We start from the raw sequence: 13,644 nt of genomic DNA, 5'->3' as shown, positions 1-13,644 counted from the left end.
TTTCTTTTCTTCTTTTTTTTTTGTCCTACGGATATAAGTAAGTAGAGGTGTTGCTGGAGGAGAGGCACCAGTAACACCAGAGTGAGCAACTAAATAATCCCAATCCATACATCAGATGACTCGAGCACATGTAAACTAGACAATTATAGTGCGGGCAGCAGCTTTTCTTTCAAGCGTGAAATCATTTTAAACGTCTCTTCTGCTTCAACCTGTTTCCAGATGTCAGTTCTTGAAGCTCTGTCAGGATGAAATCTCAGTAAAGCTTGTTTATAAGCAGCATTGACCTAGGAAAAATATAATTCAAATAAATATATCATCAGATCCTGACATGAAAATGAAACTAGGAACACTGATAAGCAGAAAGCCACCATGTCAAGTATGGTCAAAAACAAATCAAGAGGTGCCTGCAGTGGATAAGGATGGCACGGCAGCCTAATTGAGCAGATTTAGGTGGAACTAAGATTGAGGTGTGTATGCTGAATCTGGGTTTGATTTGTGTGGGATGTTTGTTCTGCCTAATCCCCTACCATGAGGTATTGTTTAGCCCGTAGCCCGATATTGGCTGTGGCATGAAGGCTTTTATCACTTGTAAATGATTGGCATCTGTTGATAGAAGTGAACTGTCAAATGTACCAGCAGATAAAGCTCTTCGAGTTTCCAGAACATATGAACAGGCCTACTAACTAAAGGAAATGAATCATTAGCAGATTGGGTCTCCAATCCTCACAAAATTACTTACAGGAAAAGTATTGGCATCTCAACGTATGCAAGAAACTCTCTAGAAGGAATGAAGAAAATTCATGCTAATTAGTTGCACAATATGCAGGTTATTATGTGATCGTTTTGTGACAAAAAAAACCGCATTCTTTAGAAAGGAAGCAAAAAGGAACAAACAATCTAAACAACCAAATGGCCTGTCATTCAATGTAGTCCAAAGCCAGAAGCATCAGAGCAAATCAATAGCTTAGTTTGAGGTGATATCTCATACCTCGTGTGACGTGGGAGATAGGCCGCCTTCAACATGGATGTTCAGTCCCCGAAGAAGTGAAGCCATGTCCTTGTATCGCCATTCCATCTTATCCAGCTTGTTTCTTACTTCAGCGCGGATAAGTTCTTTCAGATGTATCATCTGCTCATCCTAAAATGAACAGATACAATTAGCAAGTTTCAAGGGTAAGAATTACAATTCAAAAGAAGTAAATTCTTAAACAGTTCACCAAACACACTAGCAAAGAAAGTGACAGAAATTAAAGCATAAAAAATGAACAAAAGGGAAATTTGAGGAAGAAGTGAAACAGAAATGTTGTGCAAATCAAAGCATTAAATAATGATCCAAAACTAATTCGTAAGAACATCTTTACGTAAATAACTGATTAAAACCAACCACATTTTCATCATATCAACCTTGTGGCTTTGCAAACTGCTCAATTTCTAGCAATCTGCAGCGAACAGCAGTTTACTGTCTGTAGTTTATACCATATGGTACAAACACTCATCTACTCTAACTGGAATTTTAACATTTTTAAACTTTTATCCCCAATACGAGCAATATGGTCACGGTTTGTAATTGTTTGGCGGATCCTTGAGATCAGCATAGAACTGAAATTTTAAATTCAGTCTTATAATTCCAGTTTCAACAATTGACCAGGTTAATACTCCTAGGTTGGCTCAAAGGAAAAATTTTTTTAAAAAAGGACTTGCACAGAATTTATAGTATTAGAATTGGTAAACTTAGATCCATAATCATGACCAGTATGGTACATTACAACAGGTATTTGGGTCCATGCTATGCTCTTGACTTAGAGCTTGCTGGGCCAATTGTTTAAAACCATTAATTGAACTTCCACAAAATGTAAACCATAGACAAAAGTACACCTATATGTGTTGGCAGACAACCAAAACTGTACCTTCCTCTGTGATTCTCTGATTTCCTCTACCCGTTGCTTTTGCCTTTTCTCCATGTCTAATAAACGCAGACTTTCAGCTTTTTTCCTCTTCCGCAATCTCTGTGCTTCTTCTGCCTACAGCGAAACAAAACCAGTTAATAACAAACTCTGATGTTCGTCTGTAAAAATGATAAAGTTATCATTTTGATTTAGTATATGGATTATTAAATACCATCATAAAGCTTGTTCTTGCAACTGATAGCCAGCAGAAAATCAAAATACAGATCAAATTTTAAAAATAAACTTTGTTGTTTTCAATATTAAAGGTAACCTTTCAAATAAGAAATGTTCTTCCTTCTGTAATCAAACCCTTTCCTTCAGATAACATGAGTGACTCAAATCATATAGTTCAAGTAATTTTAACATGGTTCTTAGCCACAAATGGATTTTAATTCAACAAGTGAAATATCCAATCAGATAAACTCTTTTTATAGGCCAGATAAAATTTGTCTTATAAACTCAGATAACATAAGCTGGTTCGTTTAACCAAGGCTCCTCATACCACTTGGAGAATTGGCAGCATATTTTCAAACTAACTATTATCAGCAAAGGAAGTCAATGTCCTATTTCCTAAGGAAGATTAGTTTACCAACACTAAACAGCCATGCAGGTGCTACTGTTTGTTTTTTGTTTACTATCATAACAAAAAGCATAAACCAATTTTGTCAAAAACTCCTTAAATATATTGTCATCTTTCTACTACTCATGAATAACGTCAGGATTGCACAATTCATGTTCTGTTTGTAAAATTTTATCTTTCATTCTTGCATACCATTTGCCTGAAACCAAGAATCACTGATCAGACTGCTTGCAAGCGTGAAGAATGCTAACAAAGTTCAGTGAGTATCACTAAAGAAGAAGAATATAAGAAGTGAGAAAGAGAAAAGTAGAAGAAAAAGAACCCTAAATACTAGTGATCAGAAAAGGACCAATACTGACCTGAAATCTGTGACCCTTGTGCTGTCCATTTGCAACACTTTTTATCATTCAAGGCAAATTTTCTCAGTATTTCATCGTGCAAGTCATGAATATGTTTTACCAAAAGAACTTATCAACTTAAAGATACAGTAGTCAAGTGGAGAAGCATAAGATTGATAGAAGTGTGAGGCGCATAGCAAAGAAGAACTGTAAATTGACATTTTCAGATTGATCTATTACTGAATTTTTATACGCAAACTCTTAGATAAAACTCACACTTTATTTCTCTAACCAGAGGTTGAAATTTATCCAACGATAGACCATTATAGTTTGACCATCAGTGTGGGGGTGAAAGTGATAGCTTAATTTTCACAAGTACCAAAAATAACTAACTTTCCTTTTGCATCTTTATCAAAAATCATACTTGAAGGGAAAGCATTTAACTTCTCTCTCAAAAGAATAACTTGACCATGTGCAAGCCATCATTAGTTACCCTAAATGATTATCAATTTAATTCTTTATAACAATATTAAATATTTGAGGTTGAACACACTTTCTCTTAATTTGATTTAAATCTATTATGTGATGCTAATCAATTGAGAAACATAACAATACAAGTGGGTAATATATACAAGTATCAAATGAGGCCTAAAATCAATCCCTAGTTGTACTTGTTGATAGAATGATCCCGAATTTGATAGAGTTTCTATGTTTTTTATAGCACATTGAGTTTGTAGGAGCTTGGCAAGTTGCTCATGGAGCTTCGGAAGCCCATAAGGGGATTGTAGGTGCAAATGAAGCCCCAAGTGGTCAAGTTCAACCAGGAGATTGGAAGGTTGCACATGGAGCTTGAAAACCTATGGCTTGACAAGGTCCAGTTATCTTTGTGTTGTCAAGTTGGATGGATATGCTCAATAGCTCAAAGGTCCTGAAACAAGGTAGATTTGGAGGTAATTGGTAAAGAATGACATAAAGCAAGCTCGAAGGGTTTGGTGCATCCGAGTGACCGAAATTGTGGGCACTAATATGAGGGGCATAGAGTGGTTACTAGTTTAATGGGTTTGAAGCACAAGAACAGGGTAGACAAAGGTAAGGCAAAGGATAGCATGAAGGAAGTTTGGAAGGTCTGATGCATTTGAGGGACCAAAGGCATAATGCAGTGAACTCAAAGATATGAAGCATCAATGACTTTGAAGACCAAAAGAAATGTAAGCTATGATACTACGAGTAAATATAAGATGATGTGGTCGTTTATAACAAACTTTCATAGTCGACAATTAAGTTCCGCTTTGAATGAAGTTGGGATCTCCAAGCAAATTTAGTCTACTAGGGGTGAGCCTTGAAATCTTGAGTTGACTAGGGACTCACTATAAACTTTCTATTCGAAAATAAAATATTTTTGTTTGCTCTTCAGCCAACTAAATTTGAGTTTCACTCATCCGGATTCCATTATGCTAGAGGTTTGTTCCAGTTGACTGATATTTTGATTAGTGACTCAGCAACGATTTATGTCATTTTAATCAACTATGGAATAATTTTAGTCAACTAGAGGTGTTTGCAAATTACATTAGCAAATAAGATTGTTATCTTAGTCATTATGTAGTCGACTGACAAAGGTAGATAAGATTATTATCTTAGCTATTAGAGTTGACTAAGACTAAATCCAAACATTGAGCAATCAATGAGTTTTTCAATTGATTGGAAAACTAGTCATTGGCAGTTATCTTTGTGATTTAGTCAACTATAGTTGAGCATAAGCAGTTGTTGAAGTTTATCTATGGATGGACTTGAAACTATATATAGGGGGCACAGGAGCCTCGAATAACACTTGAATACACTCATTTATTTTGTTCCAAGAACTTTCAATGACTTCTAAAGCTCTAAAGGCTTCTATTCTCAAGAAGATTTTAACTATTCAATTCTTCTTTCTTTACTCAATGCTTACTTATATTATATGAGTAGAAAAATAAGACATTATTATTCTCTTTGTACTTTCATTTTTAAATTTTGGATTAAGAGAAGTAATTGTGTGTACGAGGTTTTCTCCATCTCTGAAAGCAGAGATTTTTATAGTGGCTTTCAAGAAGTGATTCACCTAACAAATCAATAGACCGTGGAGTATGACTGAAGGCTGGGACCAAGTTAACATTTTATTGTTAACATTGGTTTGTTTATTTCTGTGTGTTTTTTATATTTCTGTCACATAACTCTTGACATTAGCAAACATACCAACACTCATGCATTTTAACAACTTTATATTAGCCTTGTACTTGCAACAGAAAAAGTTTTTTATTTACAGGTTACTAGTTATTCCCTCCAGTCTGCTACTCGCTCCCCCTTTAATAGTCATTCAATACTATAGTAACTCAAACTCCCAATAATATAAGGTTCAAAATATCATTCCATACACGTTTTACCCTTTGACGGGAATGACATATTAGCAATTCAACAAGCTTCAACCCGCTTAAAAGCAAGACAAGACTCAACTTATACAACTTAAATCTGTTTTAGGTATATAATTCTTTTCCACTGTTTAACTCCAAATATAGGTGTATAGAAATTGCAAAGATAATTTAAATTTTGGAGCAACAAAATTATACAAATATAACAAGCATCTTGACCAATTATTAAACTTTACTGATGCAAAATTAGTATCATGCAATAGACATAAAATGGTGATTCTTGCAGCATACTAGTGAGAAAAGCCCCATAATTTTCTAGGGCCAAATTAAGTAATGCTCCTAGAAGATTTGATATGTCCATAAATATATCTCCATTAACCACTAAGTGTGGCTCTTGGACAAGCATAATTTGAACTAAAAGGGGCACAGTACATATTATAGACACATCTCGATTTCTCTTAACTCTAACATTAATTTTTTATATTGTTAATGCTTTAATTGGTACTTCCCCTCTTTCTTGTAGTGTTTCATCTCCTTGTGACTGATAAACGGAATAGAAGAATGAGTCACGAGAAAATCTTCTTGTCGCGATTGATACCATAGGCACAATGTCGGGCACAAGAAAGGCAGTGACATTTATTCATACCAACAAAATATCCATATCAGTCAGTTACTAGAATCATATATTTTGATTGCCTCAACCCAGTACTCATTGGCACTTGAAATGGTGCGTCAACCTGGGTAATGTATGCTGAGATTGCTTCACATAAAACAAAAAGAATAATTCCAGAAACACATTTATGCTAAATTATTCTAACTTTACTTATCAGCTAAATATGTTACGAGTATCTCGGTGATTTTCTTATCCTCTCAATCAAGTTCACTTTCAACAATATAACAAGAATATTTACTTGTTTATTAACTGACTTAAAGAAAACACTCAATTAGTGATCATTTGCATAGTTGAATCATCTTTGTGATATTAAATATGAGCATTTGGTGAAGACTATTAACAAATCAATTTGAATAACTATTAAAGAAACATAAAACTGGAAAATTTGCATGTGGCACATCAAATATATATATCACCAAGAAAAATTATGCTGGTAATTTAGGAAGGAATTGGTGTTAAATAACTAAAAGCAAAATAAGATAAAAAACCTGAGACTGGATCTCGCGATTCCTTTGTGCCCATTCTTCTTCAGCAGCACGCTTGTATTCATCAGATTCCTTATGTTTTTCACGTTCACTTATTGGGGCACTCTGATCCTGAGGTACAATTGGCTTCATCACAATTTCATTATGCTTTTCAAGATCACCAGTAAGGTTGTCCAAGGACAAAGATAAATCTTGCATGCCTACATGTAAAGATAAGTTCTGGCACAAATTTCCATTTTCTGTATCATTTTTGGAAGTAGATTCTCCATGAATGGCTTCAGTTTCATAGCCAAATAAATCAGTGCTATGTTTGATTACTGGTTCATCATGTATTGGATCATTGAATGAACGAATTTGTTGCACAAAGGACATCCCCTTTGACCCTGGATTAATTTCCTGGTGGCCTGGGTTGTCATGTTGTGATTCAGCGGAATGGCCATATTCTTTCTCACTATGATTACAAGAGCGGTCAGCCATAGGGTGCTTTGAATCCATAGCTTTGGATGGTTTTCCAGGATTAGGTCCTTCTTCATACTGGAAGTCCATTTCACCCCTAATTGTACTTGCGGAGGGAGAATTTCCTGGTGGACTTCTGTCATCTTTTCCCATGCAACTAAACCCATCAACACTGACAGTAGTGTTCCCTTGCATTTGTATGTCAGGAGTATTAGTTTCATTAAGATCAGCATGAGTTTCAAAGGTCTGAGATCTCAAAGGGCTGCTTTCATATACTGATTTATTCTTCTGAAAACTAGGCACTTCACAACTGATTCCAGTAGATGTATCAGAACCAACAGGAGTCTCTTTTCTGCTATTACTAAGAAAAGGATCGTTCCTGACTTTACCATTGGTCATATTAGAAATATTTTTTCTGCAATCTGAACGACTTGAACCACACTTGGCTTTAAAATGCTCAGAAGAGTGCTTGTTTGTAGAGTCTTCCAAGTTATCAACAGTTTGAAAGTGTTTGAAATGCTCAAAGAAGCTGCTATTCTTACAGGGAGATACTTTGGAATGCTCAAAGAAGCTCTTGTTTACACAGTCTTCAAAATCAGCCATATTTTGAGTACGTTCCGGTGATGAAAAGCCTGGATCAGAACTTGAACCTGATACACTAGACTGATCTTCAGATCTCATTCTCACTGTTTGTGACTTTTTCCTCCTACGAGCAGCTCTTTCCCACTGTTCATGGATACGTCCACAAATATCTTCAACTTCAAAATCAGAATCATCACTTCCAGAAGTGCTAAATGTTGAACTATCGTTTCTGAATGAACTGCTTCCTGAACAAGAAGAATATTGTACATGAGGAGTTCTAAATGAACCAAACATTGGGAAGCCTTTTCTAGTAGAGTAAGAAGAGGAAAGATCCTCCTTCGAGTACATTACACATTCTTCATCATCTAATTCTTGTTGCGCTGAATGACTGTCAAACAGAGGACACACTCTGCTGTTTGGGGAATGCTGATATGCATTACTATGAAGTTTATCATTTTCTCCCTCTTCATCAGCAATGTGTATAACAACAGAAGGAATTTCATTAATTTTAACCTTTAGGGAACCAGAACCTTGATAGGAAGACTCTGGAGCATCTATTATAACAACATTTTTCCCTTTTTCAACATCAATGATCTCAATCGTCTTGCTTTTGCATTTTTCAAGTGCTCTCCTCCCTGACTGAACTCTTGTTTGCGATTGGCCCTTCGACATTGCGACTCAAAATGATGCTCAAACAAGTTTAGACGCTTTCAAAGAACATGTCAAGTGATAACCAAGTAGTTTTGCGTAACACTCAAGCACCTAGTCCATCAGAAACAACTCCTAATGCCACCTCATATTGTTCAAACAAGTACCTATACGGAAAAAAAATTGTATCAAAAATATAGATTGTTAAAAAAGTAGGGTAGGAAAGGATAGGAAAGAACACAGAATCGCATGAAAGTGGCACTTAACTATGCCTTTAACATATAAGTAATTTTCTAGCAGGAGAGCAGGGATAATATCAAAATGAGAAGGAATCATGTTCAAGCTTCAACAAAAGGTTCTATTATATGTTGACAAAATTTCATGTAAACAAATGTGTATTTCTTGAATTTAAAAATAATATTGTATCCAAGGAGATAGCATTAATGCAATAAAGAAAAATTAAGTATATCAAAAGAATTTCTAAAGATAGATGTGATTATGAGTTATTAGTGATATATCCTTGCATACAACTTAATGTAAAAGGATTAGTTACTAATTATATAGCCTTGAATACAACTCAATGGAAAGATAAGATTCATGTAGCCAACCATTAATAAATTGGGAAAAACATGAGTTAACCATATAATATTGATGTGAACATCAGTAATGAAGAACTTGACAATAAATAGTAATGAGTGGGCAACATAAGGAATTCGCATAAACCACAATAGTGCTATTGCACAAACAACAAATGGTAATAAGTTTTTTTTCTCTCGACAAAAACTAAGAAGGATGAGAACCATCAACTCATTATATAATAGAATATTTTATTAATGTCAAGATACAATATATAGGTTGGATAAACACGGCTTAGCGATGATGATAATGATGATGAGGTATATATATATATATATATGACACCAATGTTGGTTTCACTCTTCAGCATACTGGTAACCAGCATGCATGAAATCATAGTGCTGTACAAATTAGGAATTATGTGTGATGCCCCTTGAAAGAAAAGCCAAAATATGCAATTCTTAAATTATTAAATACCTTTTTCTTCTTAATTCACAGTTTTAATATCAGTTCCTGAAATTTAACATTAGTCCAGGTTAAGATGATTAAATAAGGTAAGAACATACCAATATGATTCAGTTTAGGAATTACTCATGCTTGCTGACCATTATTTCTAAAGAACCCCTACTAAAACAAAACTATATATCATCAAATGTGTACCACTAGAGATTGTTATAACTGAAAATATGGATTCAGAAGTACCACAAGGAGTTAATAGGCAATGCATTTCCAAGAAGCTTTCTTGAAGGTAGAAAATTTCCATATACCACTTCTCAAAACTCTACCCAAAAATGCAATATGCCTACCTCACTGAATTGCCCAAGTCTGTACTGCTTGATGCATCTTTGAATTCACAGAACCAGAAACTCAGAGTGCAACAAAGAGAAGAGGTTGAGGCATCTACCTGGAACGTTTCCATCTGTTCAAGAACATCCCATCAAAAGGGAATTTATCCGATTGCAACTATCCTTTGTATCATGACTCAATCTATTCAATTCCACCGTTGGGTTTGAGCTTAGGTTAGACAACCATTTTTGGTTAACCATACCCACTCCTTCCCTTCCCATCTTCTTCTTCTTCTCCTCTATTCTTGCTTTATTTCTTTTTCATATGAGGGGGGAAAAGAGGGAAAGGGGCAAGTACAGTTAACAAAAAATAGTAGATTAACCTATGCTCGAACCTAACTGTCAAATAGATTTGATCAAGTCAATGCAAGAAATGCCTACACAAGGATAAATCCCTTCAGATGGAGTGCTCTCAAATAAGCACAACCCAAAGTAAATACCAAGCAGTCTACAAAAAGATTGCAAGAGACTCAGCTCTAAGACATAAAAAACAATACAAATCTTTTTTTTCCTCCACTACCATGAGTTTCTGGATCCAAGAGTTCAAACAATTGTCAATCAGTGTAGGCTTGGCAGTTTTGTGAGATAGGCATTGTATTTCATGGATAGAATTTCTAGACGTGGTGCAGCATCAAATTATGTGAATTTTTTCTTTTGTTTTTTTAGTTGAGAAAGCTAGCTAAAAATAGGGGTGTCAAAAATGAACCCAACCCGCTAAAGCTGTCAATTTGGATTAAGCCCGTCAGGTTGGCCTGCCCCCGTCGAACAATTTAAGTGGATTGGGTTGAAATTTTATCAACCCATTTTAAGGTGGATTCAAGTGGATCAACCCGCGTGGGTCGGCCCACAACCAAGCGTGGGTCGGCCCGCAACCCGCGTGGGTCGGCCCGCAACCCGCGTGGGTCGGCCCGCAACCCGCGTGGGTCGGCAATCCGCGTGGGTCGGCCCGCAATCCGCGTGGGTCGGGCCGTGACCCTCGTGGGTCGGCCCGCGACCTGCATGGGTCAGCCCACGGGTTGAAAAAAAAAGTTTTCCCTTCAAAATTTAAAATTAAAAGAGAAAATTCAATGAATTAGTGGGTTTGGCCCGTTTAAACCAAAATTCAAACTTAAAAATTTTAACTTATCCCGTTTAAACTACAATCCAAACTTAAAATTTTTAATATTTTCTATATTTTTTTATTTTTTGGCAGGCTCATGGGTTGGCCCGCCTAACCTGCAACCCGCCTTAAGTTGGGATGGGTTGGAAATTTTCCAACCCGCTAAGTTAGTGGGTCGGCCCGGCCCATTCTGCCATATGACGGGTTTCTGACGGGTTGGCCCGTCCCGTCATGAGTTAGCCCGTTTGACAACTCTGCAACCCGCCAACCTAACCCGAATCAATATGAAAAATATCGGATTAAGGTTGGGGGTTTTAGGGTTAGGGTTAGATCGGGTTGGACTTGAAAGCTGACCTGAGAAATTTTTTTGGATTGGGTTGGGTTCGGGTTGACCCGAGTTAACCTGAATTAAGAATCAAGAGTAAAACGATGGAGAAGTGGAACTTGAAACTTGAAAGTTATTTTGTGATGCTTGAAGACTTTTTGATTTATACTAATATCATAAATTTTCATTGTGTAATATTTATTTTGTGAAAGGTTTCAATTTTTCTAAACAACTGTTTCTTTTATAGAGTAATTGATAGTTTAGACAATTATACTCTTAAATTTAAATATTTAAACCCATGAAATATAATTATTATATTTAGACAAGGTTTGTTATTATGTGTTTAAATTAAAACATTGTTATTATGTGTTTTGAATTTTTATTTAATTATTTTATTAAAGAATAATATCGCATAGTAAAAAAATCAGATCAGGTTGGTCAGATTATTCGGGTTGGGTTGGGAATTTTTATAATACCCTTGCTTCAACCCGACCTCAACCCATCCAAATTGACACCCCTAGCTAAAAGTACCTATTACATCGAATCCATTTGGTTATCTACAAATGGATTTGATCGTTATCCTAAAGTCTAGAGAACAAGACATGAAATGACATGAGTGCTTCAACATATTAAACTGCAAACGATGGACTGTGAAGGTCAGTTACCAACTAACCATCACCATAGTGGCATGTGTTGAATGTACCTTTCTATCAGGAGGAGCATGAAGATGGGAAATGAAGTGTCTTAAGATTTACATTTGCCACTACACCATCCCCAGCTCAAGAACAAATGCATTACTCAATCTTCCACAAAAGCAAGACAACTTGGAATTATGGAAATCTGATCATTCAATTAATCATCTGTATCATACAATATGTTACAATTCACATGTAAAATGCTAAGATTTTTACATATGAACTGGAAATGGAAAAAAAAATGATTCATGATGATATGAATCTTATTTGATTCAATAAGGTGTGATATGAATCTTTATTTTATACCCAACATATTAAAATGAAGAAAGAATGACTTTTATAGCATACAATAGAAGTATGGTCATTATTTGTGGACTATTTTATACGTCATTTCCTTTGACTGAAATGGCAGGATGGAAGGAAAGCTGGTGCTGAAATGTTTCGCAGCACATACACATTCTTTTAGTGCAAATTGGGAGGAAGCAATATTTTGCATGATGGAAAATTCAGTCCGAACAGCATTCTCTTTTTTTTTTTCTTTGAGAAAGAGAGAGATCCGATTGAAATACATGGAATGGAAGGATATTCACTCTATTTATATAAGTAGGATAAGAATTAGTTTCAAAGAATTTAAGATACAGGATCAAAAGAAATAAAGACAAAGTGTCACCATGAGGATAAATTATTATGATTATTTCCCTTTGCCATGTAAATAGAGCATTATGAATTATTCCCCTTATAACTCATACAAATAATTATTTACCCATTCAGATTTCTTATTAACTCAATATTATTTATAAAATAATTATAACAGAACTCCCTATACCAAGCACTATGGAATGCCTCTTCCTTTTGGATACAAATACCCACAGATCTACAAGGGAAAACCGTAATAATCATGTGAGTAGAAATACAACAAACAACCCCAGCCCTTACACATAGCATTGAAAACTCATTGTCCGCGTATCGGGGGACCCGATTGATATCCCCGCTGAATCACCATAACAAGCATCGCTCCTGAAAATCTACCCAAAGTTGGCACCTCTTCAGAAAATCTAGTACATGCCAGAATGAATCACGTTGAATTATAAACCCTAACTGAAAGAACAAAAGTAATCGTAAACTCCAAGACTGATAACGAAGCGATTAAGACATTTTCCACTTCATAGAAGCAAGTAACTGATAAGTATAAGCACCAAAGGGGCTATAGAAATTAGGGTCAGAAGAAAAACTAGGTTGAACAATGAGAGGCCCGGTCTTCTTAGCAAAGCAATCGATGTCGATCGACAGAAATCAAGAAAGTAGGAATCGAACAGGGCGAACCTAGCGCAGCGGCGACCAGACGATGGCGGTGCTTCCCGGAGACGCCGGGAGAAGAAAGGGTTACGATCTCCTCGCCCGATTGCGGAAACAAATTGGAAAAATCGAAGATGTGGAAGTCGATGTTTACCACTAATTTAGGCCGAATCAAATACATATGTACAACATTCGCCTTTTGTGATCCAAGGGTTCTCGTGTGGTGTGTGATATCGTGCGGCGATACAGGGAAATCGAAGACGAGACTACGTTCGTGGATTTGGAGAGGATCCCGCACAGTAAGTATGATGAAAGACGTTCCGGAACCCAAAACGCAATTGAATTTAATTGAATTGGGAAATAAAGTGATCTGTTTGACTTTGACCGATCGCTCCCCAACTACCAAATCCGGCGCCGCCCCGACTTTGGCGGTTAACTTATATTTTGGATTCGATCTTTATTCGCTAATATAATTATGAGTTAATTGCTCAAATTAACATAAATTCTTTTTTTTATTTAATTCTTAATAAAAATGTGCAGCTTTAAAGGAAATTTGACTTGACGGAACAGATTTTTCTATAAGTTTGGGAAGACTTGATTTAATGATATAATAAAAAAAATCTATTTATTACTTACAACCTCAACGCACGCATTGACGCAATAACTAAATTAGGAAATTTTTTCCTGAAAAGCAGAAC

General features: G+C 35.8%; 1 protein-coding gene across 5 annotated transcripts; it reads right to left on the bottom strand.

Annotated features, from left to right (window-relative positions):
• LOC141811741 (uncharacterized) lies at positions 1-13,080 on the bottom strand. 5 transcript variants are annotated; one of them, XM_074699791.1, is made up of 6 exons: positions 12,974-13,080; positions 12,477-12,705; positions 6,428-8,277; positions 1,908-2,021; positions 989-1,138; positions 1-284 (listed from the first exon to the last, which is right to left on the bottom strand). In XM_074699791.1, the coding sequence occupies exons 3-6, from the start codon at positions 8,132-8,134 to the stop codon at positions 144-146; spliced, it is 2,112 nt and encodes a 703-aa protein (XP_074555892.1). In that variant the 5' UTR covers positions 8,135-8,277; positions 12,477-12,705; positions 12,974-13,080; the 3' UTR covers positions 1-143. The 5 variants fall into 5 exon arrangements, with proteins under 5 accessions (XP_074555892.1, XP_074555897.1, XP_074555893.1 ...); XM_074699796.1 differs by having other exon boundaries at positions 989-1,129; XM_074699792.1 differs by having other exon boundaries at positions 12,587-12,705.
• Positions 13,081-13,644: the final 564 nt, after the last annotated feature.

This window comes from Curcuma longa, chromosome 17, assembly GCF_044706935.1.
Source record: "Curcuma longa cultivar G26 ecotype Majalengka, Jawa Barat chromosome 17, ITB_CL_G26_1.1, whole genome shotgun sequence".
NCBI lineage: Eukaryota > Viridiplantae > Streptophyta > Magnoliopsida > Zingiberales > Zingiberaceae > Curcuma > Curcuma longa.
The sequence above is the reverse complement of the archived record's forward strand: the minus strand, read 5'-3'. Positions and strand labels throughout refer to the sequence as shown.

Coding starts and splice junctions, on each gene's coding strand:
- LOC141811741 (XM_074699791.1), bottom strand. CDS start 8,134: ATGTCGAAGGGCCAATCGCAAACAAGAGTTCAGTCAGGGAGGAGAGCA. Junction 2,022..6,427: donor ATCGCGAGATCCAGTCTCAG/GTTTTTTATCTT, acceptor GTTTCGCTGTAG/GCAGAAGAAGCACAGAGATT. Junction 1,139..1,907: donor TCAGAGAATCACAGAGGAAG/GTACAGTTTTGG, acceptor TGTTCATTTTAG/GATGAGCAGATGATACATCT.